Source organism: Sardina pilchardus, chromosome 6 (assembly GCF_963854185.1).
Source record: "Sardina pilchardus chromosome 6, fSarPil1.1, whole genome shotgun sequence".
In the NCBI taxonomy this organism is placed as follows: domain Eukaryota; kingdom Metazoa; phylum Chordata; class Actinopteri; order Clupeiformes; family Clupeidae; genus Sardina; species Sardina pilchardus.
This window is the reverse complement of record NC_084999.1, coordinates 8,589,405-8,617,037: the sequence shown is the minus strand read 5'-3', so window position 1 is coordinate 8,617,037 and position 27,633 is coordinate 8,589,405. Positions and strand designations below refer to the sequence as shown.

The following is a 27,633-nucleotide window of genomic DNA, read 5'->3' as shown; positions in this document are numbered from 1 at the left end:
ACACACACCCCCACCCCCACACATACACACACACACACACACACACACACACACACACACCTACACACAGCCACTAGCAAGCGCAAAGCACCCTGACAAAAAAAAAAAGTCCCCCTCTCAAAGCAAAGCACAGCACAGCACAGCGCAAACTTACCATATAAGGCATGGGGCCAGCGACGTGCTCTGATTTGCTGGCTGGTCCACATGGTTGGGGGAGGTGGGGAGGTGGGGGGGTGACGAGAGGAGGGGGGTCGGGGGGAGAGGGGAGAAGAGGGGGAGGAGGGGGCGGGGGTTAATTGGTGGGGGGAGGTGAGGTGAGCGCAGGCAGACGGTGTGAGGGAACAGCAGGAGAATAACTTGATGAACAAGTCATTATTCATGATTCATTTGACAAAGTGAGCCACATATGGTCCACCAAGAGCCAGGGTCGAAAAACATCTACGGTGAAGATGCTCAAGATCATAAATTAAATATAACAGTACCTAATGGGTTTGAGTAAATGTGTCTGCGTGTGTAAGTGTGCCTGTGAATCCCTCGTCTTCAGTCTCACTCTCTTCACTCTCTTGTAACATCAGAAAACAGTAGAGGGAGAAAAGATCAGACTGCACAGTTCTTGATAAACAAACAGTGTTCATGAAAACAACCACTTATGCATGTAATGAGACTGGGAAATGGTAAGAAGAAGGAATCAGATGCTTGGAGAGATACTAAGATGTGCAGACAGACAGACACACACACACACACACACACACACACACACACACGCGTGCACACACGCACACACGCACACACACACACACACACACACACACACACTCACACACCGGAATAGATATTTATCTATATTTCCATTCTCTGATCCATTCCATGTGTGACTTGTTTGATGTCCCTGCCACATGCATGTGCAGCACACGTGTGTGCCTGTGTGTGTGAGTGTGACCACATACGACCACATGTGAGTGTGTGCAAAGGACACATGTATGTGTGTGTGTGTGTGTGTGTGTGCGCGTGTGTGTGTGTGTGTGTGTGTGTGTGTATGTGTGTGTGTGTGTGTGTGTGTGTGTGCTGTTGACAGAGATGGTCCAGGGTGCAGAAAGGCAGCCCTATTGCTGTGTGCTGCTGCGGCTCATTGTCATAAGACGTAATGGGCTCAGTGGTGCTCCTCCCTCCTCTCCCACAGCGAGGGACCCCACCAATGAGCCATACTGGAGTGGGAATGACCTCACATCACACACACACACACACACACACACACACACACACACACACGCATGCACACACCCCGGCAGGCCCACACACACGCACACATACTTATACATGTACACACACGTGCACGGCACTCACACACGTACACGCACGCACGCACGCACACACACACACACACACACACACACACACACATACACACACACACACACACACACACACACACACACACACACACACACACACACACACACACACACACACACACACACACACACACACACACACACAAGCAGTTGAGGGACCTGCAGGGGCCACTAAAGCCACAGAGAGACCTCAGCAGTGGGCCCTGCCCAGTGTTCCATTCGTCAGGGTCAGAGCGTGCAGAAGGTCTCTGGTGCTCTAGTGCATGCAAAACCACTGAACTCATTTGTTTGTTTGATGTCAGCAGTCATTCTGAAGATAAAGGTGGGAGATCAACAGCCGAGCCCAAACCCACAGTAGATGCTTACACCCAGATCACTTCAGTGACCCGTTATGCCTCAGTTCCAAGAATGTGGCATAATGATAAACTTTTTATCATTCCAAAAAAAGAGACGCAACCCTTTGATGATTTGTTGAAAGCAGTCGATCTAACAGAAGATCCATGAATATCAGTCAGCTGCAGCTGGATAGTTTCTTTGTGATAAACAAGCTGTTTGTGCCATGTGGAAGTCAGCATGTCAAGAATTTGTTTTTAGGCGCTGTCCACTCGTGGCCAACATTTCACACAGCTTTCAGACAAAGAGCAGATTCAGATATATAGCCTGATTCTGGCACAGCTAACAGTAAAAGGCTTCCTTGTCACTAAAAACTGTCAATAACAGACCCCCCCCCCCCTCCTTCTAAGGACTCTCTGATGTGAGGACCCATAATTCAACGCTTTATGTCCACTGCTGTCCAGACTGCATTGTAACCCCACTAGCCTGGAGCTAAAGTTCCAGCACGGAGAGACCAACGTCATGTGCAGACTTCGAGCGTGCCACACTGCCCATCAGAGGTCTGGAGCACAGGGCATGTGTGTGTGTGTGTGTGTGTGTGTGTGTGTCGTGTGTGTCGTGTGGGTCCTGTGGCCTCTGTGCGTCTGCGGTCCCCGGGTTGAGTCACAGAGCAGGGGTCTGTTTCCTGTCTCCAGCTGGCTCACCCGCGGCCGCGGCAGCTCAGCTCAGCTGGGCAGAGGTCTCAGCAGATGTTGCACTCGGACACGACACATGACACAGGGCCGCTGTGGCTCTGTGTCACACACACACACACACACACACACACACACACACACAAACACACACACACACACACACACACACACACACAGCTCAGCTGGGCAGAGGTCTCAGCAGATGTTGCACTCGGACACGACACATGACACAGGGCCGCTGTGGCTCTGGAATGCACTCAAACGTCGGGATGAGTTATGATCCCTCCGGCGGGATTCGCCACTGAGCGAATGCCTGAGGTCTATACAGTTTTTTTTTGTTTTTTTTTTTCAATTGAATTTCACTTATAGAGTGCCAAAACATTACACATGTCTCACGGCACTTTACAGAGTGTTAAAACATTCAGAGAGGGCCCATGAGTAACAGGGGCGCGGAAAAAAAGGTGTGTGTGTGTGTGTGTGTGTGTGTGCGTGTGGCTGTCTCTGTCGAGCTCTGGTCTGAACTAATGACATATCTAGCAGCATCACCACTGGGCATTATTGCCACCTGAAAAATCTAAATGCCCGGTCTGTACTGTGTGGGTGGGGACTCCATCTGTCAACCGTGTGCCTGTGCCTCCCAAATGAACGGTGAGTCTGTGTAGAGAGCCGACTTTAATTAACAGACCACAGCCTTTTCCAAAAAAGGCCTGTTTACATGTTTTATCATCTTTTTTCATAACTGTGTCCATCTCCTCTAAACTCGGTTATACAGATCAAGTAAATGTCTTTGCCCTTTTAACCCCAAGATGGGCAACAGAAGAGAGGGCCTGTGAGGTGCTTGAGAAAGTGTCTTCCTGCAGTCAGTAAAGGGACAGGTCTACAGAAGTGGTTGCCTCACCAACAGAGAACGTCCAACTGTACACAACCAATAGTTGATATGAAAATCTCTGACTCCATCTAGTGGAGACAGGATGATCATAGGCTACATGCGCAAGTGGTATGGCCACAATTTGCTATGACGTAGGAATGAGTGACCAACTTGGAGTTAGGGGGATGGATATCTTGCATATACAGACCTCTGAAGTTCACCTACAAAAAAGCTACCATATTTGCCCAGAAAAGGAGATCTCGTATCTTGAGATTTTTTCTATGGGAAAATAACATGGGGATGTTGAATTATCGCAGCTGTTAAATTTAGGCGGGGGATGAAGAAATTGAAATTGTAAATGCAGACATGTGTTATGTAAGTGTTTACTCGACATCATTGTAAATAAGGGCTAAGCCCTCAATTATTTTTCGAGTTTAAATAAATCAAATCAGAAGAGGTGAACGCTGATGAAGAGGTAATAATTGGATTTTGGAAAAAAAAAGAAAAGTAGAATCACAACAAAACTAGTAATACACAGATTCAATTATGTATTTTTTTTTTATTATTTTATTTAAAAACACTCTTTAGAAGATTACAGCACACAAACTCCAAACACAGCTTTCTCAACAGCAGAGGACATAAAAATAAAACTATATCGAATGGATCTGAATCTTATCCTGACCTGTGCTTTGCATTTATTCAAAAATGAAACAAAAAAGAAAAGAAAAAGGACAAGAGATATTGCATGTTTTAAAAAGACAAAATCAATTAATAAAATGAACTACACCCGACAGAATCGCAGGCTACCTATTTACAGTCATAGAAACAAGTTTTAAAATGTTCATTCTAAAAAGGGAATGCAAAAAGGAAAAACAACAGAGAAGGCATTTGTTTTTTCTGTCTGAAGAATGGTGAGCGGTACTAAATTCAGTAACAAAGAGTGAGATGATCGATTATAGTCCTGGAGATATACTGAAGACTCCAAAGTTTGGTCCACCTGAGTGTTCTAAGAGATCTGACATCTCATCAGAAATTGTTGAGCGCTGAGCCTTGGGGGGTATGGGGTATAGGGAGGGGGGGATGGATCTCCGAGGACTTGCTTGCTTTCTTGGTTTGTTTGATTTCTTTAACTCTTTGATGCCACAAAACATAACACACCTCACAAACAAGCTGTACAGTTTCTTTAGAAAGAATGATTTTTAAAATCCTCCGACAAATCAAACATGATTGTACAGTCGGGTCGACTCCTATACGATAATGGAGGGGGAATGACTTTACAGGAATTCCTGGAGGGAACACATGGTATACTGATTCAGGGCAAAAAAATCTAATTCAATGCAGGGATACTTTAGCCTTACATTAATACAGACTTCCTGGTTAGCAACATTTCAGTCTTTAGGACGAAAATAAAACCCAGACAGGAGGACCCACACAAAGGTGGATTTCATCATTATAGCAATACATGGATTCTTAGGAAAAGTCAAAAGAATGGCAAAAAGTATTTTAGATGAGGGAGCCCAGCCCATCCAACTCTACAAAAGGACACGTAGAGTGTTGTCTACAAACAGCAATCTGACTCACTTGATAGAAACGGTGCCCACTATACGAATGAAACTTTACATCAAAGTGCCAAAACATGGGGCATTATGGGAATCAGAATGCACTTTGCAACTGCCATATTTGGAATGACCTCTAATAAAAAGTCTGACCGTTTTGAATGGTCGATGTAGAAAAAACAAGGACACAAATGATATAAAAATAAAAAAAAGAAACAAACAAAAAACAACAACAAAAAAACCTTACATACTACAGTGATGCCTATGATATACAAAGGAAAATGAAAAACAAACAAACAAAAATATGTAGAAAAGACCATTTCACGTTTCTCTTCTACAGCTTAGTTCTGGGACACGGCAGCTTGGCTTCACAGGGCAGTGCTTTAGTCGTCATCCTCGTCATCGTCACCTTCGTCTTCTTGGTCTCGCTTCCGCTTCTCCCCGTGGGCCACGGCTCCGTCCTCGTCTAAAAGAGACCAATCACACAGCTCAGCTTTGTGCACGTCTCAATCCTACACTTAGATGCCACACTACAACAATTAGGCGGGGGATCACATTAGCCAGCGGCAAGCGAAATGCAACACTCAGACCATAAAACCGATCCAAAACATTCTCTCGTTTCTAAGTAACGCTACGGTCAACGTTGTTACTAGAGACGGTTTTATAATTAAGTTCAACGCCCCAGTTACGCCGGCGCTGTCAAGCAGCTTATATGATCCCCTCCTTAGTCAAAACTGAGGAATGGTGAAAACTACAAAAATATGAATAGTGAACCTAGTGATGTCACAACAGTGCATTTCTTTTCAGACACTTGCATGGGTTCAGCACAACCAGTGCAACATGGAAAATTAAAGACAACAAAACTGAAGATGCAGATTGAAAGCACAAGCTAATAATAATAATAATAATAATAATGAAGAAAACAACAAACAACTTACCACCATCTACGTCGTCCTCTTCTTCCTCTTCTACATAGTCATCATCATCTTCCTCGTCCTGTCAATGGCATTTTGCATTAACCAGAGAATGTTCAAAGCATACAGAGTTCCTGCACAAACACATAAAAGAAGCATTGGTTACCTGAATCCCATCCTTCATGAGGTAGGACAGGCCAACCTCATCACCCTCCGAGCCCTCATCATCTTCGTCTTCGTCCTCATCATCCTCGTCATCGTCATCTCCAGGGGCACCACCATCTTCATCCTCATCTAAAAAAACCAGACAAAAAAAACAAATCATATTATGTTAACACCATCTTCAATTCGGCCCACCACAGCATCTAGTTGATCTGCATATGACCCTTGCTGCCCAATCACATGATCTATGACCATTTCACCTCGAGTATTCTTTGGTCCAAAATTATAACACAACTGGGGGAAAAAAACAAAACACACACACAACATGTGGTGTCAGTCATATTTGCACCCATACTGTGGCATTTTTGTTGATGGAACAAGTCGATTTCCTGTGTTTTTTTTTTTTTTTTTTGCAGCAATGTTGTTGAGTATGGTTTCCTATTGCAGCAGTCTGTATCCCTCAGACCAAAAAAGAAAGGGAACTGCAGACTTTAGAGTGCAAAGCCCTGTAGTCTTCCATCTACCTGGACTGACTGAGCCTATAGAACTTGACTTATAACTTTTTGATTTAGCTTATCAATATCATAACACCATGGCTTCCCATCTCAACTTGCATGTCTTCACTTTACCTTTTTATCTTTTTTTAGTGAAATGAAAACACTCCTTTCCTTGCATACAGCTCCAGTCCATAAATGGAGCTACATCAATAAGGCACTTGCAATGTTTGAATATTTATTTTTTGTCCATAACCTCTATTTAGCAGGAGAAACCAACCTTTTTATTTACGAGGTGCTGGTCACAGGATGCATAGTCGTAGATAAACTGAAGGAGATCACACACTCTTTTTCCAATTCCAGTAATTTATTAAAACAACATTTCGGCCTGAAGCCTTTTTTCAAGTTTTGCAAAATTTGATCAGTCCGAATTGTTGTTTTAATAAATAACTGGCATCTGAAAAAGAGTGTGCGGTCGGTCTCCTTCAGTTTATCTACGGTCCATAACCTCTACCCAGGACATGAGGCAAACCTCTGAGTGGTCAGATTAGGCTCCACAAGTTGTGGATCAGACAAGACCCTGTTGGGTCAAAACGTTCCTTTCTTTCCTTTAAATTAAACTTTGGGAGCTACTTCAGTGTACAGACATTCTCTTGTTTTTACCTTATAGATACTGGCCTAAATATACAGCTCTGCACAAAAAAATCACAGACCACCGCACATTTTTCTGATGTCATCCTACAGTCGTATTGATGTCATCCTATAGTCCAGTTGATGGTCATATTCAAATTTGCAGTGGTCTCTGCATTTTGAATATGACCGTCAACAAATTTGAATGTCACTCACACACAACGTAGATTCTTATTTTCCCTTCCCCAGAGCTGTAGGTGAGATGTGCACACAACCACTCTACCAGACTTCCACCTCAACACACCTTCATTATCATCCTGGTCAAAACCATCCAGGAACGTGAGCTGAGGCAGGAGCTCAAAGATGTTCTCTCTGTAGTCGTCCTGTGAGGCCACGTCACAGTTGAACAAGTCCAGCCTCTTCAGACTCTTCAGGTTTTGCTGCAGGAAGTAGAACAAATATACGTTTCATACCTAACAAATCAGAGGTCAAAGTGTGCAATGCTGAAAAGGCTACACACAGGACATTACACTGCAACTGATCTGGCTAATACCACACCCCTTTAAATGAGATTGAAAATGGGTCTGGGGACCTATCGCTCATTTCTGATTTCCAAGACGCGTAACCAATGGTGAAATTGAAATAGGTACATTAAAATCTTGCCCAGTAATTTCACAAGTATAGTAAATGTAGATTTCTTGTAAACAAAGGTTTTAAAAATAGATAGACAGATAGATACTGTATTGATCCCCAAGGGAAAATTCAAGATACAGCTGTTCACTAAACTTGAAAGAAAATACACGCCCATATTGTGCAACACTGATGCCATAAGTGCAGCTATTGGATATGTTGACTTGTGCAACTATGAATCATCCAATGGGAGCCCTATGCCATAAAAGCAGCTATGATAGGTTCCTGGGTTTTTGGTGATTCTGAAATCAACTTCAACGGGAGAGTCTCCAGACAGACCTACAGAGCAAATTAAAAAAATTGCTAACAGTTGTTTGTCTGTGTGTGTCCAGTCCACCTAGGCTACACTGTTACATAAACCAAGGAAGTTCACATCTTTGATGACGCAGGGTAGCGATATATCGAACTGCATTTTTCCAGTGACAATCTCAGGGCCGGCTTTTCCTCTGTGCCCCGCTGAATCCAAAGGAAATGTGCTCAGAGGCAGAGCAGTTAAGACTAAATCCTTCTGCACTACATACCAGGGCTTCCATCGCGCTGGTCTCCTTGATGCCGTTTCCACTCAGAACCAGATAGGTCAGATTGGGACATTTCTCGGACAAGGTCTCCAGGCCCCCTGAGATGCTATTATCACTGATGTCCAGCTGCATGGAGTAGGCAGAAGAGGAGTAAATTACTGTACATGGATAAATTTGCAGTTGAACACGTCCAAAAAAGGAAGCATGCCCGTTCAATGTGACGTTACAAAAACAAATTCACACAAGATAATGGTCAAAGGAAATTAATTTATTAAAGGAGAATTTAATTATTGAAGGAGAATTTTGGCGATTTTTCAAACACATCTCTGTTTCGAGGTCACTGGGTATTGTCTGTACGAAAAAAAAAAGGGGGGGGGGGGGGTCAGTTGCTTCATGCCCCCAGAATGTAGCACTGTAGCTGCCTGGCAACTCTAGCTGTTGGCTGCAGCAACCCGAGCAAGGTACAGTAGATCGAATCGTTTCCGCTTTTCCCCGTACCTTCTCCCCTGTGACCTCGAGAAACAGAGTTCTGTGTGAAAAATCGCAACCGGAACTCTCCTTCAATTCACTGACAGTAGACTATTACCCTGTGCAACTCTGGACGTTTCTTTGAAGTTTGTTTATGGTTGTTCTTTGACACAAGACCATGTCAATCAAACTCACCTTGCGAAGCTTTGGCAGCGATGGCAGTTTGGCCAGGGAGGTTAGTCCCGAGTTCACCATACTCAGAAACTCCAGCTCCTTGTATTCATCGGACAGGCCCACTATCTGTCCATCACCAGAACGGCTGTTGTCCACAACAAGCTCAAACACCTGTGGAAGCAATTTATTCAGACATTTAACTCGTCTATTTCACTTTGATGAACTTTTCTTGAGTTGTCCTCTAACTATATAAACAGGTAATGTAAATGAGAAACAAAATTGCTATAGGACGAGCCATACATTAATTCAGCCAATTAGGACCTTTCTTTGGGAGCTTTGGAAATGGGTGAAGTTGGATTGGCTATTGAACTAAAAACTCATACTTCGAAAATCAGAATTTTGCAAAATGAATACATCAACTTCCACACACTTAAATAATAATAACAGTAATAGTGTCTCCGCTCCTTAGCCAAACATATCCCATTAAAAGCAGCGAGTTTAACCTCCAATAAACTTGCATTCATATCAGAATATTATAGATCACCACATCATTAGCTGCTACATAACCTGTCCATCAGAACGTCAAGTTTACTTTGAACTTCACACACCTGCGCTACTTAAACTGCATAACGGAAACGCGCTTGTTTGTGAAACGAGGTGACAGTATGCTTGGACAAAGATGCTGCAGCGTCAGGGAACTGCGATTACCCGATGTATGTGAAAAGGCGTTGCAATGTTTACAAACGCACCTGCTGCATGAAAGTTGTAACTACTCCGTGGCGTTATCTGAGGACCAAGTGAGCGGCAAAACAGTCTGGGAGGGAACTAGCCATGGTTTAGACGCGCATCATGCCTATGCATTTCGTCTTGATTATCGAAGGTGGTTTAACAAAACAGCCAGACTCAACGAGACGGAGATATTTATCAAAGTAAATACCTTTAATTAGGTGTTAGCTCCCTTGCATGGGATGAATGAATATATGTACGTTAGCCGGTTAGGGAGATGTTAGCAAGCTAAATGACGTTGGCTGGCTGAATAACGCGCCCTCCGGTTGCGCTGGGACTGGTTCAGCCAGCAAGTTCACAAACAATGCTACAGGCGCTGTGCTGAGTTATGAGGCTAACTATTCGGTACACCCTTTTTATCCACAACCCAACGAACTAACGCGCCCAAATACCGTTATAACGCTGTTACTTTCTGTGTATCCAACTTCGTTTGAAAAGGAAGCGAGCTAACCAGCTAACCTAGCCAAGGAAGATAACCGCGTTTTTTCGTGGCTGCGTCTCAAATGCTTGAAGAATTGGGACCACCTTTATTTGAAGAACTCGCGAATTTGGTCGAATACTAAATTCGTTTGTACTCTAACTGTATTAGACTACATTTCACTGCATGCTTAATTTTAGTTTTAAGATACAACTTTGCACTCGTCATCGTTCACAATTTCTGTGGACTTCTTCAAGGCTGGCTTGGAAACCAAGTTGCCGAACATCAGCAGTCACAGGCTAACATTAGCTAGCATCATAAAATGTTTCTGAATAAATAGTCCAAATTCCATACCTCTTCTGGCTTCCGACTCCCAACTTCTTTCTCTATTCTCTTCTTGAAATCCATTTCTGATTTGGTTAAAAAATGTAGAGGTCAAGAATATAAAAATTACAGAGAGAGAAAGTGTTTAGCTTGAACAATCCACTCAGTTTTAGTCTGTAGCCACAACACGATTACTGAGCCACCATGTTAACTCCAGACCAAACCCCTTTGCTAAATCCCGCCTATTTTGCGTTAGTGGGCGGTTAGTTCCTTTTTCAGCCACTACATTGGTTGACGGGGCTGCTTTCTGGTGTACGTAATATTAATTACCATAATGTACTACAATGCTGCATAAGGATTGGTTAGAATCACATGCATAAGCAATATTACTTCACCAATCGGTTTAACGCTGTATCGTTTTAAAACTTGGTGAACGCCTCCTCTTTGTTCTCATTGGCGCCATGACGAGAGATGGACACACCAGATACGACACAGCCAAGGCTACAATGTTTTTAATCGTAATGATCCAAACATGATTTAAATGCCCAAAGCATCTACTTGCGGCTCTGGTGGAATTAAAATTGCGCGCCTATGGTTTATTTTATCTTCTTTTGCTACACGGAATGAAGTTACCTAACAGATCAACTACATGTACAAAATGGCTGCCGAAAATACAAGGATATATGAATGTGTCCTTGCAAACATGCGAATTTCCTAAGTGGGTTACCCGGGGGTTCCATTTCCATCATCAGCTATTTTGTACATTGTCCCATTATAAGTGGTACAATGTACACATTTAACTGCCCAAGAACGCTATTTCCTTTAATGCATTTATAAAATTGAACTTATGACATAAAGACTTACTCTAGATATCACCATAAAACACATTGACCCCGTGACCTACAAAAAACGCACGGATGGTAAATGGAACTGTGGTATCTACAATGCCCAGTAGATGGCAGACAATACAAGACTGCAAATTGGTTCTCTAGCGTGAATCTTGAGAAAACCATGTATATTCTGAATACACCCCTTTGTCCTCTACCACGTGTGTGATTAAAGCGTTGTAGGCCTACCTGTACTCGCAGACTGGACACACATTTTGTACTTTTGCATCATTGTTTTGACATGTATAGTCTTAGTTGTCTGGGCAATAACGCTAAATACTGTATTTCAACCATCAATGCACTAAGACAGTGACACCCAATGGCTGACCTGTGTCTCGGTAGACACCATTCCAAATTGAAGAAGAAGAAGAAAAAAAACAGACCATAATTGCTGTGGCAAATCAGACTGTTCCATTTAAGTCTTTTGCAGGTGAGAAATTGTCTTGAACGAGCCCTTTCTCTATAGCACCCTTTCTCTATAGCAGGCAAGTAGGCAGCCATAATTTGGGATAGTTTTACAACAGTGAATCCAGGGGTGGTTTGTAGAATGGCTTAAGGTTGGGGTCAGCAACCTTTTTGTCTTCCATGTTTTTCTTACCAGAAATTAAAATACACCTCTATCTTATATAAGCTTTAGGCACATGGCATACTCTGCATATATGCTGTATTGTACAGTATAACTAGTCCATGCCTCTATCACTAGCAGGTTAGACTACTGCAATGCACTTTTTAACTGATCTCCCCAAAAACATATAGCCTAAAGAAATTGGAACTCAGAACTCTGCTGCTAAACATTTAACTAAGACCAAGAAGAGGGACCACATCACCTTTGTGTTAGCTGAACTACTCTGGCACCCTATTTCCTAGGATTGATCTTAAGGTTATGCTAATTACTTACAAAGCTCTGAATGGTACCATCATATATCTCTGGGCTTTTATTATCTTATCAACCGCAAAGGATATATAGATCTAATACTAATCTTTTACAGTAATTGTACCCAAAGTGCTCATGGGCAATTTCATTCACTCTGCTAGGCAGTCTGGATTCCATGGACCTAATTTTCACCTCAGCTAACCAATCGACGAACGGGGGAACAGCAAGACGATGACGACGTCTAAGCAACACACCGAAGCTTGTATTTTGGCTAAGAACATAAACCAGCTTTTGTTAAAATCAACACACCTCACTTCTGAAAAATGTGAGGTTCCTTTATCAAATGTAATTTTGAAGTATGAAAACACATTTTTCATATGTCATCAAAAATGTATCACCGGATACATTTACATTTACATTTACAAAAATAAAACAATCGAGGTACACAAGGGAATTAATCAAAGAACAAAAAATACCAATAAACAGAGGACAGACATCCTTTGAAAATAAATGTCCACTGACATAAAGACTTGAATGATTTACAGGACAGCTACTACAAGCAATAATAGAACTTGAAACAAGTATGTGATATGTCAATTTGGCACCACAAATATTAGCCTATATTTGACTTGATGCCAAACATGGAGTTTAATAATTAAGATTTATTGTTAGTATTCATACACGTTTGACAAGTGATTTGTTTGATTGACAGCATCAATATGACTCTTTTCATACTGCAGCATGGACATGATAGCCCCCTAATTTAATGGGCTGACCCATGTCTCAAATGAACAACATGAGCTCCTCTGATGTTGATGTTGATGTTCCATACAACCTTTTTGAGAATGATAGAAAAAAAAAAAAAGGTCAACCTGTCACTCATGGGTCACTCTGTAAAGCGCCATGAGACATGTGTAATGTTTTGGTGTTCTGTAATGAAATTGAAAATTGAAACTATTTAAGCTTTTAGAATAGCCTGTTTATGTTTTGAGAGATGAGTTTATAGTTTGTATGGTCACATCCTTCTATACCTAGTACGTTAAATTTAGGAAAAGCACACTTTTTTACACAAAGATGCCTGCCATGAATAGTTTGGAAGCCTCCTTATATGGTAGCCTACCTGAAGCAACACGTATACGGATTCCTTTTCTAAATGACATTTGAAAAGCTGTTTGCCACTGACAAGAGAAATATTTGCATTGACAAGCAGAGATAATGTATGGGGCTGTTATCAACCTTCTGGGTAAGGGTCTCATATATTTGAGTTGACTAAAGGGACACAAATCTGTTTCTTGAGGTTGCTTTGAAAGAGTTGTAGCGCATTATTACTGTAAAGATCGTTTAGTGCAAGTATGAAGCGTTTGTGCATGCCTGTGTGTGTGTGTGTGTGTGTGTGTGTGTGTGTGTGTGTGTGTGTGTGTGTGCGGGCGTGTGTGTGTGTGCTTGTGTGTGTGTGTGTGTGTGTGTGTGTGTGTGTGTGTGTGTCAGTGTGTGTGTGTGTGTGTGCGCGTGTGCGAGTGCGTATGCGTGTGCGGTTGATTGTGTAATTATGCCATCACTCCACAGCCCATAATATGTGTGGACATGGAGCTGATGAAACTGCCTCGGAGCTCAGATATGGAGTTTGAAACAGTTCCCACATCAACACGGCCAAGAGTTAATGTAACGCAGCCCAACTGTGCTTCTGGGGGCTGCTATGACCCAATGACCAGAAGCGTGCGGCTATATATAGTCTTCCACTCAAGTGGGAAGACTATATATCTTCAAGTCCTCTGTTAGAAAACCCCTCCGCGGTCTCAGGGGGTAAAAAGTCCAGAACCCTGGTTTAATGACACCACCACACATACTTTTCAGGTCGAGAGAAATACAGTGTCAGTGTGATCAGTGGGCCATAAAGTGAGGACTCCGTGAACATCTGCTGAAGCATTTAGAGATCCTCTGAGGGCGGAGCCTAAGAGAGCGGAGGAGTTACAGTTGATTCTGATGATGGGAATAACACCTGAGCACACAGTCTCCCCGCCTGGCTTGCAACACACGGGTCACAAGGCCATTTTCAATTGAAGGTGTCCAGAAGCTTTGTGTTTTTCAAGTGATTCACAACATGGAATCTTGGCATTATACACAGTCCGTTATCAGGAGTCGTTTTACAGACACCCCCGGCAGGACGTCTCGATAAACATCTGGGTTTGTGTTCTTGGTTACTGGAAATTCTCAGTGTTGTGAAGCAACACAGCTCTCAGAAAGAGAATGTTGCGACAGTGCTGTTCTCACAGCCTAAAACAAACACGTCGTTTAAAAAGTAACATGTCACTGAACATGTTTGCTTTAATAATCCCACTGATGGCTCTCATGGGATTTGATCCTACGTCTGTTCTCTGTTTATGCCAACTTTGTCCGTGTACCTTGTGTTTTGTTTGTTTCTCGTGTCTTGACAAGCACTTAAATGCGTTACTATGTCTTTCACTTTTTATTTATATTTACTGAGAAGATAATATTCATAACACTTAAAAGTTCTTCAGCTCGCACCCTGCAAAGTTAAATATTACATAGTTAAGGTATCTGCAGTAATTTGTCATTCTCAGTTGAGAAGAATCCTGTTTTGCATTGCTGAGGCCATTAGTAAAAAAGGACTCTTAGGTTATTAGCCTTGAGGTTGTCCTGCTGAGTACATGCACATTGTTTTAAGCCAGATTCACCCCCTTCTTTGCACAGTGTCCTGGATGTTTAGAGAGGACGGTCAGGAGGCGTTGCATTCTCCCCTCTGTCCCCTGCATGGTCTCTCCAGAGGTCAGTCTTCATCCATTAATATGAAATGTTCCAAATGTTCCAAAGCAAAATGAAAAAGTCCTTCTCTCACTAAGAGGGAGATGTGGTATTCATGCTTTCATGTGTTTTTTATTCTTTGTTTGAGTTTGTCCAACCAGTGTGTCATAAAAGTAGTAATTTCATTTCGTTTTAGCAAAATGATAAACCCAGTTAATCGACCTAACAAAAGGACACGTTGTCATGTGAATAGTATCGGAACGCAAAAAACATATGCAGCATGAAGTGCCACAATTACTATGTCATTTGTTCCGTCTCTGGTTGTTGCTTGAATAGATTGATGACTGGCATTACGTAATCAATTAGGCCATTCTAATGCTGTGGTGTTTCCCCTTAGTGGCTGCAGGCTTGACAATGATAAGAGGTTACAGACACAAGAGAACCTCGGACGCAGTTCAATGAGTCATTATCTAGTGAAAGACTCTATTCTGATTTGGGCTTCAAAGCAAACGGCTAATGTGATACACACCCCAGAATTTCAAGTCTCGCCTTCCTGTTTCAGTGAGTGTCTATTTTCATGAGCTATGATGTTTACTGCTTGAGAGAGAATCTGTTTGTCCTCAGGCAATAGGGAGGTCCAACCATTCAATCAACACATATAACAAGTTAACCATTTGTTCACTGAATTCTGCCGCGCAGTTCCTAGTGTGCCCCTCTACCCCTGCTTCCTGTCAAAAGAGCTCCACACAAATGACAAGCTGCTGCTCTCAGCTGATGCACTGATAGTCTTCAAAGAATGAGTTAGAGTATAGCCGAGACCCTTATCATGGCCCTGATGCCATGGCTGTCCCTGGCACTGCTCTTAATGGCACCTGTGTAAGGCCATAAGCAGAGATACACACCAGAAGTGGCGTTTGGCAGGATGTTGACAACTCAACTCAGATATGAAAATCAACCGTGAGACTGCCGACAGCTTCACCAGCTCTCTGACTGGCATTTGGGGATGTTGGACGATGGTGAGATGTCAGGTCACATTTTGTGGTGATTTGATGGTTGGCTGAGATGTATTTATAGTCACTGAAAAGTGCAACTTGATATACGCTGCGTGCCAGATTACAAAGTTAGCTGACTACAAGTGCGGCTCTTTGCATGGAAGGTCCATTGGCAAATGAAACACTTCTCACATATATAGAGTGTGGGCTGCTGGATACATATGCCACAAAAATTGACACCTTCAAGACAGAAAAAAAGAAGATTCAAGAGAATGGATATGAGCCATTGCCATAACCCTCTCCTTTCACCTTCCTCTCTCTCCTTTTTAGGCTTGGTCACAAAACTCCATTGTTTCCATCTGAGTGAATGAAATGCCGCTGCATGTCCTTACTAGATGATCTTGTAATATAAATCTAACTCAGCCCTGAAACACACCTCTTGTTCTTTCTTTCATAGTTGTAATGTGCCTTCATCTCCTCTGTAATGAAGAGTGTTATTTTGCAGGCTTACTTATTGAGTTTTATGTTTCAGTCTAATCAGATTTGTGAGCGGAAGTGCAATGGGTTTGTCTGGGACAGATGTGAATTTATACTGTGGAAAGAGATACCTTTGAGAATACCTTTGTGATTCAAGAATGAGCGCTACCTGTTCAAATACAGGGATCTAAAGTGAAAAATAAGTTGCTTTTTTTCTGATAATAGAAGAGGTCACACATGTCACACATGTCACACATGTGAGAATAAAAGGACCAAATAATAAATTATCCTTCCACAAAAATATAATGTGTAAAATTGTACACATGTCATTCATTTGTCACAAAATCAAAATCACAAAATCATACACCTCTGCTAAAAGTTGGGAAATTACAGTAAATGCACACATGCTTTACATACCAGGCCCTCTGTGCCTGCTGAGAAATGAACTGTAACCCAGCGGGTGGGGAGGTGTGCGGGTGTGTGTGAGTGTGTGTGTGTGTGTGTGTGTGTGTGTGTGTGTGTGTATGTGTGTGTGTGTGTGTGGGGGGGGGGGGGGGGGGGGTGTTATGGGGGTCAGCCAGTCAGAATGAATGACTGTTCAGACACAAAACAGCCTTAATGAAGAGGGATGGCCCTCCACTGCGCAGACACAGTGGATTATTTCCAGTATGCGGGCCATGGTGGCCGATTGACACTGTGCGTGCACAGATTCTGGAATGGCCCTGGCATTGTGCCTATATGTGGCAAAGAGAGGAGTCGGGGCAGGGACAGGATCAAGAGTGTGTGGGGACGTTGTGAGCTTGTGTTTTTTTTGTCCGTGGGCGTGCAAGAATTCTCTCAAGTATGAAGTTCAGTTTTCATGCCTCCCTGCTGAGAGTGCTGCTGGCACCTGAGAGATGCAGGCTCAGGCTTGCTCCAACGATCACCGCCATCATCCAACCCACTCACAGAAAAAAAACACCTACGACAGAGCTGCGACAGGTATATCATATTTATAAAAAGAGGAAGGACAAAGTATAGCTCTTAACTATTTTGTCTTTTCTTAATAGAGGTCTTTAAAGACATTGTTAGAAATGGCAATTCATGACCCTTGTGGTCATCCATTTCTGTGGCTGTTTCATTTCATTTTAGCAAATGATAGAACCAGTTAATGATCTAACAAAAGGACACGTTGTCATTAAAGACATTCTGTGAGTGTTCTGAGGTCAGTCCTGGTAGTTTCCTGCACACTCCCAAGGTTGGGAGCCCCTCCTGCACCCACACAGCTGGGACTGGTTAGAGACCAGTGGCCCCTTCTCGTCCTGCTCAGGTCTGCTCTAGAAGCAGCTGGAGAAGAGACAGTCAGGGCGGAGGAGGAGGGCAACAGAGGTGCAGAGACCTCTGGGCTCTCCCTGTGGAGCACTGTCTGTTTTTCTATACCTATCCCTCTCTTTCTCTCTCTAACACACACACACACACACATGCGCGCGTGCACACACGCACATACACGCACACACGCACAACACACACACACAAGCGTGCGCGCGCACACACACACACACACAAACACACAACACACAACACACACAATTTGAAAAAAAATAGTATTATGGTAAAGCATACTAAAGATGAAGGTGCTTTTCAGTGTACAACCGTGTTGATTAGACAAAAATCTGGTAACATGAATGAAGTTTGTGCCATTTGATGCAAATGTTTGATTTTGATAATGTAGTTTTGTTTGCAGTGCTTCATTTAGCTGTTTATATGACATATGTTGCAATTTGGGTGTGTTTTGTTACTGTAAAACCAGCCTAGTTTGCAAACTTCTGTTTAAGCAATTGGATGAAAATGCAGAAAAAAGGAAACATCAGTTCACAGGTGAGATTCCTTGCATAAGTCTGAATCTCTGATACACCTGTGTGAAACTCCTTTGCACAACTCTTCAATCAGCAATCATTCATTATCCAAAAGAGATGCCACGTCTGTTCTGTGTTGCTATTTGCAAGTGTGGAGCTAAAGCACATTTAGAGAAAGTCTTGTGCTGCCTATTGAAAAAAATCCGAGACAAAGAAAGAAAAATGTCAATTTGTAGTTCAATAACATTTGTTTTGTCTGCCTGCTAGGTCTTACACGTCAATGAAAGTTACATCTTGAGAAAAATGAATACAATTTATTTTTATTCAATATATTTTGTATTTTCACAGTTCCCAGAAAAATGAGAAAGAAATGGAACAGATATAGCAAAAAAGAGGGCTGAAACCCCTAGCATTTTGAGAAGTGCTTTGCATTTTGTTGTGTAGTGTGAAATGGTTGATTGAAAGCAAACAGTAAATTTACGACAAATAGTGTTGCTTGAAGGCAAAATGTGCTTTTGCTGCGTGTTTAAAATGTTTTGAGAGTGTTACAGTCTTTTGCAAGTAAAATGTGTAATTTCGGCCATAGTGATTCTGTGTAGACCTGTATGTTGTAGAAGTGTTTTGACAATGTGATTCCAGAGTTGATGCAAGCATTAAAGCGAAGGAGAAAAACTTTAAACATGTGTCATCCTCTCTGGATAGTGAATCTACTCTAGTCAGTCATATAGAACATCACTCTTTAGTTCAGTGTGATTGAACTTGAGATAGCACTGTTCCCTTGACATGTCTGGATCTGTCCGTCTGAGAACCTCTCTCTCTCTCTCTTCTCACCTGCGTTGCCTTGCCAGAAAAACATGGGAAATCCTGATAGGAATCAGCAGCAGACAGACCGTTGAGCTGAAAGTGTCTATATGAGGCAGATAAAGTTGCACAAAATGCCTCTGGCCCTGCCTTCTTCCTCTCCTCTCTTCTTTTCCTCCACCCCTTGCACACCCCCCACACCCCAAGCACATCAGCATACTCCCATACCAGTGCCCATGCACACACACACAAGGACACACACACACACACACACAGACACAGACACACACGTCCAGACACTCACACACATGCAGCAGAGTCCAGTTGCAGCTCCGTTCCCACTCTCCCCTGCTTCTTCTGTTCAGCATGCACTGGCGACTGATCTCTCTCTGGGTGACTGGGACACTGCTGACTGTAGGGCTTTGCTGGGGTGAGTACTGCTGGCTGAAGATATATCTCTCTCTTTCTCTCTCTCTCTCTCTCTGCACACACACACACACACACTCACTCACTCACTAACTCACTCAATAGTTCACTCACTAACTCACAATCCTTGTTCTTACATGTTGCCTCTTTTTTAAGATTTGATGATATTCTCTACAATGCTGAAAGAGGCAGGAGCCTTTATTCCAAAGCTCGTATACACACAGACACAGACATGTGGGTTTTCCCATTGCAGTGTGAGTCACGGGTGACAATGGGCCTCAGGGTATGGAAGCAGAGTAAAAAAAAGCGTGCAAGAGAAAGAGTAGATATAGTTTCAGTCTGGACATAGACATAGACTATCCCACTGTGAGAGATAACAGAGTGACAAGTATTGTCTGTTAAGTCTGATGCCGTTTACACAAGAGATGGAGGAAAGAGGCCAAAAAGCTGCGCGAGCGGAGCGGAGCTACAAATCCCAGGAGGAGCTCACACAGCTGTTTGTTAGTGGATCTGCCAGTTAGTGGTGGATGCACCCCCGGCAACCAGACAGTATTGCTTTACAACTCTGGGAAATCCATTACCCCTGGTCATCTTATTTGTTTTTGTTTACAACTCTGGGAACTCCGTTACCCTTGTTCATCTTATTTGTTTTTGTTTGTTTGTTTGTTTGTTTGTTTGTTTTCGGTGGTTTGCTTTTTTTTAAGGACTCTTTAGTTGATGTCACTGTTGAGTCTGCGTGGTGAGGCAGATAAAGAAAGTGTGTGTCTGTGTGTGTGTGTGTGAGAGAGAGAGAAAGTGTGTGTCTGTGTGTGTGTGTGAGAGAGAGAAAGTGTGTGTCTGTGTGTGAGAGAGAGAGAGAAAGACAGAAGTGAGAAAGAGACAGGCCGTGGAAAGCTGTTGAGAGTCAATTCAACAAAGCCATGGTTCAGTGACTCATAGGGATTTCTGGATGTGAAGGAGGAAGAGATTAATTAACAAGAGAAAACACTGACAATCACCATGTCAGCAAATCTGCGCTATCTCCCTGGCGGAAAGGGGGCCGATAGGTGAGGGTTAATCTTTGAGGTAAAAACGAGTCACTGGGTGATAAGGCTAATTGGGGGTAAATTACATGCATCTGGCATTGCTCACATACCACGGTACTGGAGTGTCTGGAGTAGTCTAGCCTATAGATCCAGGAGCATTGGGAATATCCCAGACACCTTGGGGAGAAAGCAGAGGATTGCATCAACCCACACTTGAACAAGAATCCTGCCAAATAAGGATGACTTCATTATATGCTCCGACAAAATGATTTTAAAAATACATTACAGCTATTTAAACTATTGAAGCTATTTAAATGTACCACAATGACACTGTCATAACATTGTCTTGTATATTTGCTTTACATTCACTGCAAAATGTAAGCTATTGCATCATATTGACAGTTGCCCTTAACGCATGTGAGGTATGAAACAGTAGATAGTGCAATCAATAATAGTTATGATGTCATGATAATGAGATGCCTTTACTATTATTGGTGAATTTGTTTCTTTTTGATAAAACTATTGAAGGAGTGGACGCCTTCTGATCTTATCAAAGCACTTTATTAGAGGCATGATGGCCTTGCAGAGTGCTGAGAGGGAGGGGGGGGCATAATGCTCTCTCCATACGTGGAGCTCAGTCATGATGTGAATGTAAACGGGCCTGATGATGTGTCAAAGCTGCAAAAAATAACACAAGGATTCACTATCATTTTCATTTTCTGCAGCAGCAATTCAAACACTTCTTAAGTCAACAATATCTATCTAGGCAACAACTTTACCATTGATTACTGAGACACTGTCAGGTTATGGGAGTATTGCCAATCGTTTCTATGTAAAGTGGATGGTGTCATTTGTTTTTTGGTAGGCGGGCAGTTGCTAACTTGCTTTTAAGGAAACTTTCAGCTTCAATGAAGACCTGCCATGGCCTTTCTCATTCATGTGGTTTCCCATAAACGAGGGCGGTCTCTCCATTGTGTAACAGAGTGAGACACATTCAAAGAGACTTGTTCAGTTTTGCCTCTTTTGGCCCTCGGGCTCTGGGAGCTGATGGAACAGCGGTTAAGATTCTAAATACGATGACAGTTGAACAAAACAAGGGTGGTATTCAGATCTTGATTTGCACCTCAATTGCACCTCCAACATTTAAACATTCTTCATTGCCAGTTAAGCTTTTTCCTCAAGATGTATTGACATGAGGTGAGAGGGCAGAGACTGCACACAGGGCTGTTCCTACAAGTCCCAAAACCACTTGTGTTTGCATAAGCGTTCCTCTATGAGGAAAACACCTCAACAGTTGTGCTTATATACAATCAACTTCTCAATTTTGTTCTTCCAACAGTGCATATGAAAATTGCAATTAAGCATTATTGGGAGAAAAAAAAACTATACTATTAATTATACTATTTTCACATTGGGTTGACTGCATTGACTTTGAGTCTGGGTGTGTAAATTGTGTCTATTGTGTTTCTTCAAACAGACACAAAGCACAGTACACTTCACCAAAGTCATAACTGCATTCATTCGTCTGTATCTGTCTGTCTTATGGCCTCAGCAGCAGAACTGCCACTTGAATTTCAGCAACTGTGATTTCCTCAGATTTTTATATTTTTTTGAGAGACAGAGAGAGTTTCATAACGCTCTGCTGACACACTCAACTAAAACTCACTGGAATCCAGCTATCTACACAGATATGCAGCGGTCAGATCTGCAGATTCGACATCCCAAAAAAACATTAGATGTGTTCAGTTCCAGACTCAGTAGTTACAATAGCAGTTGTAAACTAAAACTGTCTGTATAGCTCGGCTTCCCTCTCTCAAGATGTGTTAAATGCACAGATCTGCACAAAAGCCCCCATGCCCTCCATTCATGGGGTGATTGATAGGGCTGTGCCTGGCTGGAACCCGACCCAATTTGTCCCCCTGGGCCTGGGCTGGGGCTCCTTCTCCTGGTGGAGAGATTCCTCATTGGGTGTCCTCATTGTTCTGGCCTGTAGAGGATGGCTCCACTGGGTTGAGCGGTTTCAGGAAACACCTGAGTATGAGCAAATTAATGATCCACCCTGTAACACACACACACACACACACACACACACAGACATGCCACATTCACACATATATCTTTTGTGCCTCTCTGTCTCTCTTTCACACACAAATACAACTAACACACACACACACACACACAGGCACGCACCACGCACACACACACACACAATCTCTAAGGTCTGAGGTGTCACACACACACACACTCTCTCTCTCACACACACACACACACACACACACAAATAATCTCTCTCTCTCTCTCTCTCTGTAAGGTCGGAGGTGGGAGATGGGGTAGAATGTTTATCTGAGTCACTTGACTAGTGTGAATCCCCTGTTAAAGCACAAAGTCTCCAGTCTGCATACAAATACATGTATATTCAAACACAAAACTCACATTACTGTATGTTTTGTACATAGATATTCTGTATCTGTCTGAGCAATTACAGTATATACTGTAACCAATATTTCTCTCTTCAAATAGATGATGTTACATGATGTGCAAATGTGTTCTAAAATGGCACTAATAAACTGAGCTTCTATTATTTTTTAACATCTACAGGTAGAGTTGTTACAAATGGACAAGATTATGAAACAACAACACCTGACTATGACTATGAAAACGCTACTTTTGACTACTACTTTTTCGGTATGTAGCCTCATTGTCTTTCTTTGGGTGGCAGTGGCTCAGGAGGTAGAGGAGTCGTCCAGTAACTGGAAGGTCGCTGGTTCGAGCCAAACTCCTCCTGACCTTGTCGAAGTGTCCTTGAGCAAGACACCTAACCCCAGTGCTCCCGATGAGCAGGTTGGCGCCTTGCATGGCAGCCTCTGCCATCGGTGTGTGAATGGTTGAATGTGAGGCATGATATGTAAAGCGCTTTGGGTGCTTGCAGAAGCTGGTAAAAGGGCTATATAAATGCAGTCCGTATAATTACAAGGTGCGCACCATTTCTACATTTACACTTTAACTAAACTCAGCTACATCAAATTGTTTTTGTTTTTTTTTTTGAAGGAAATGCATCTATCAACTATGAATTATATGAAGTTCTTAATGGGAAAGACAAGGTACTTTTGTCTACTTCTAATTTCCATTCATTCAAGTCAAATGATTAAGGCTATTCTCTATACCATTTTGAATAATGACACAATGATTTTGAGAGAAGTAAAATATAAACTATATAAAGTATGCTGCTGAAATGTAGACTATAGTGTCTCTAAAACTATAGTGTCTCTAAAACAGGCAGAAATTCCACAGGAGAAGGAAGTGAGGACAGGAGAAACAATCAATAAGGTACTTGTGAAAACCTTTTCATAGTCTTATGCACTTTTCAGTCATCAATCATCATAAATTGAGTCTTTTCTCTATATTACATTTCTGATAATGGCATTGCAGGGGCACATATTTTCTTTAATCAGCCAAAAAGTTATTTAGTTACTCTTCATTGGCTTCCAGATCAAATTCAGATCCCTCACCCTGGCCTAGGACACTACATGATAATGTTGTAATGGTCTAATTTGTCCTCCTTCCCCAGGCCTCGGGCATCACGCACCCAGCCCCCATCACCCTCCTGGTCCTCTCCATCCACCAACTCTTTCACCTACTTTAAATAGGACCATGTACACACTGGACACACACACACCAAGGTCAGTCCAAGCATTTGAGTCCAGCAAGGAGTTACAGTGTGTGCTAGTCATCTCCTATGGGAAGCAGCTGGCTGTTAGCCAAATTTGTATTTACATCCAAACCTATGGAGAGATCGCTGAGGAAAACAGAGGCTAGAGTCAGAGACTGTTTGTTTTTTTACTGCTGTTAATCAGGATGTGGCTTACAGTGACGATCAGGAGGTTTTCCCATCCATAGTGGATATGAAGTCATCTTATGCCTCATGTGAATGAAATGTGTATGTGAGCCATGGTGTTGCCATAGGAAGAAAAGGGAAGCAGTTCTCCAAAAATAAGCAGCTACAGTATATACATTCAACACCCAGCATATTTGTCTTAACTTTTATCTAACATATATTTTGTAAGTTATCTTTTTTTGGAGGGAAAGAAAACCCACAATAAGCAAATGATTATAAACAACCCAAAACCAGAAATTAAAATGAAAATAAGAGGTCTGCCTCTGTGGGAATTTTTGTCTCATAAATTGTGTTTACATTTCTTCCAGTTGTAATGAAGATGCCAAGAGAGACTGAACATAAAAGAAGCTAAATCAAAGAGTTTGTCAGCACATCCTCAGTTATAAACATCACTGTGACACAGATTTAAGGTGTTGGGTCAAGATCTGCAATAAGTAGCCTAACTGTTTTAATATTAAAAGCCATGAAACCAGCAATTTTATCAGTAAATGTTATTCGACCAAATGTAATATACTTTGCACAGTGCTGTACGCTTTTAGGTTCAGAAGCACTTCTTTTCCTGACTGTATTATCTACAGACAAATTACTGGACCTTCTATATGGGACGTTACGTTTCAATGGACATTTTTTCTTGGTTGGTGTGGTGCTTGCTTAAAGACTTACATCGGAGACTTGCATCAACATTAAACCTACCATGTTTATATCTTCTTTTCATCAATCATTTTTTTTTTACCTTAACCCTCCATGTAATTAAATTAAAAATGCTTGTGTTGCTTTTGTTGTTTTTACTTTGTCAGTAAAAATAAACACATTTTACTGTCTGTTTACTTCTATTTGTGCTATGCCTTTTAAATCAGTACATAAATACTGTATATGATGGACACATCCATGGAAAAGGACCACGCATACAAATAAACACACACACACACACACACACACACACACACACACACACACACACACACGTGTGAATATACATGTGCATACACATTCATATGGTACTACTGCCACACCACACATCTTGATCAGCAGATCAGGCCCAGCTGTCTGATGCTGAAGAATAATACCCACATCTGTGTCCATCCCAACATTGTTTACCTTGGACCTCCTTCCCAAGCAACCAGGGCCCTCCTGGGGCCGTAGAGCCAGATTCCGAAGGAGACTGGCCTATAACAGCAGGGTCCACTGGTAGTAAAGTCAACTCCTAGCAATTCTAGGCTAATTTAAAGCCATGCTTAGCTGCCAAACACCTAAGCATTATTAAACCGGTTTGACCTTTGACATTTTTTTTAATGACCTATGATATGACCCGTGGAAGTTCAAAACATACTTTCCCCCTATAACTTTGGCCTAAACACATAGATCACCATGGCGCTGGTAGGGAACCCCCAGGTGGTCTCTTGTCATCACTTCGGTCCATCATTCAAGTTAACATTGTGACTGGTTAAGTATCTCTGTGAACCTCTGAAATACCGATGTCTGGATTTGTTACCTTCACAGAGCAGGGACACAGAATTATACATTTGATATATTTACGATGAAATCTAAAAAAAACCAAGAGACAATGCCCTCTTTGATTTGATTATACAGTCGCAGGCTAGATCAGAGTAATTAAAGCATAAAGTTGCCTACAGTAAAGTAAAGTGACTGATATTTATCAGACACTTTCACACCATTTTGAATATGCTAAGTGGGTAAGGCTACAATGCTGAGAAATAGGCGGGGGACAGTAACTAAGTAAATATCCTTGATTATAGCACTTAAGTATGATTTTCGAGTATATACTTTACTTGACTTTTACTCCACTACATTTGAAAGACAGATACTGTACTTTTGACTCCACTGTGTTTGAAATATGAGCATGAAGTACTCATTTCTTTGAAGCACATTCGAAGGGATTATTTAAATGCAATAATGCAATAGATCATATTGAAGCCAATTTGAACTGGGCAGTGGTAATGATAGTGACAGCACATTCTTCATCAGACCATCCTCCGTGATCACGATGAAGTTGGAATGAAATTAGACAATCACCTGACACTCACATAGATTTTTATATAATTAAACTAGGTCTACTCAAGTATTCGGCTTCGTATTCCACGGTGAAAATGTAAGATTTGTGAACAGACAATCAAGGAAGATTTAAAGTGCATTGTTGCATCCATTTCAACAGTTATAAAGCTATGAAAATAGGCCTAGGTACTGTAAAATGTTGACGCTGGATTTAAGGAACAAAAAGGCCTGTTCAAGTCCTAATGACCAACTTAAGAATGCACATCCTGTCATTGACAAAAAAACCCCCAAAAATTGTACTTTTGAATACTTAATTGGGTGTTTTTAAAAGCAGGCTAGGCCACTGACTTTGAAACTTTGCACTAATGACAAGGTGTATCTATAGCCTACTTTTGACTTAAGCAAGGCATTGTGTAGCCTAGCCTACTTTGTCCCCCGCTGAATATTGGTCCATGAATTTAAAGAAATTTACCTACAGGATAATACACCTTAATTATAAAAAGATGACAAGTTGAGTAACACCTCATTGTTTACAAAACTATCCAGAAGTTACAGAAAAGTGCGTTGTTTATCCCGCTTGTTGTCCTCAATGTAAATCCCATTCAACTAGTCAATGGAGTTACCCGAGGTCAAAGAAACTCCTTAATGAACACCCACGGTGCTGGCTCTGACGTTACAGGTGTATTAAACCCATCTAAAATAGGAAAAGATTACAACACGGCCAGATTAGTTCCAGCAGGGTCTTCCCCATTGGTTTTACGTAACGACAAATAAAGTGAAAACAGCACATTCGATTTTTCGGGTCATGGAGAGGGGAGATGTTTGGACATAAGTTAGCAACTGGAGAATGTTCGCATACAGATGCTTATTACAGTGCATGAAAATGCACTGTACTGTTCTTCCTAGGCTTCTTCAACTTCAACTTTTTATTATTCTTCTTCTAACGCACGCAATTCAGCTTGAACCGTTTAACGTAGAAACTTCATTCAAACTGTGTTACGTAGGTCTTGCTTATGCCATGTGTGCTTTGTATTTTTCAACTTTGTAACTTTTATACTTTTTAAACTATTAGTTAAAAACTATTACAATTCCCCCCATAGACTTAACATTGCTCATTATGACATCACGGCAGCAATTAGAATCTTACGCCAGGTGGCCGGCCACCTGGGCACCAACTGTCAGTTTCTCTCTGGTTTTAAGCATACAATCTCTCTGAAGACTACACATATCCTGTTAAACTGTTTCCTCTGTCCACAACTGTTT

At 41.9% G+C, this 27,633-nt stretch overlaps 1 protein-coding gene and 1 long non-coding RNA gene across 2 annotated transcripts; one reads left to right on the top strand and one right to left on the bottom strand.

The window, feature by feature from the left end:
- Positions 1 to 3,787: 3,787 nt before the first annotated feature.
- LOC134082531 (acidic leucine-rich nuclear phosphoprotein 32 family member E-like) lies at positions 3,788 to 10,596 on the bottom strand. The gene is made up of 7 exons (XM_062538304.1): positions 10,413 to 10,596; positions 8,876 to 9,025; positions 8,216 to 8,338; positions 7,309 to 7,444; positions 5,885 to 6,012; positions 5,743 to 5,800; positions 3,788 to 5,270 (listed from the first exon to the last, which is right to left on the bottom strand). Exons 1-7 carry the CDS (start codon positions 10,464 to 10,466, stop codon positions 5,188 to 5,190), a joined length of 732 nt encoding a protein of 243 aa, XP_062394288.1. The 5' UTR covers positions 10,467 to 10,596; the 3' UTR covers positions 3,788 to 5,187.
- Positions 10,597 to 19,233: 8,637 nt separating this feature from the next.
- On the top strand, positions 19,234 to 25,178 carry LOC134082530 (uncharacterized). Its single transcript, XR_009939635.1, has 6 exons — positions 19,234 to 19,441; positions 23,061 to 23,147; positions 23,511 to 23,563; positions 23,739 to 23,789; positions 24,031 to 24,142; positions 24,666 to 25,178. It is a non-coding gene; the product is annotated as an uncharacterized LOC134082530 (long non-coding RNA).
- The last annotated feature ends 2,455 nt before the right edge of the window (positions 25,179 to 27,633 follow it).

What these genes read in the sequence shown, in the direction of transcription:
- LOC134082531 (XM_062538304.1), bottom strand. Translation starts at nt 10,466, where the DNA reads ATGGATTTCAAGAAGAGAATAGAGAAAGAAGTTGGGAGTCGGAAGCCA. An exon ending in GGAGTCGGAAGCCAGAAGAG is followed by an intron (nt 9,026 to 10,412) that starts GTATGGAATTTG and finishes TTGCTTCCACAG; the next exon opens with GTGTTTGAGCTTGTTGTGGA. An exon ending in CGCTGCCAAAGCTTCGCAAG is followed by an intron (nt 8,339 to 8,875) that starts GTGAGTTTGATT and finishes TACTCCATGCAG; the next exon opens with CTGGACATCAGTGATAATAG.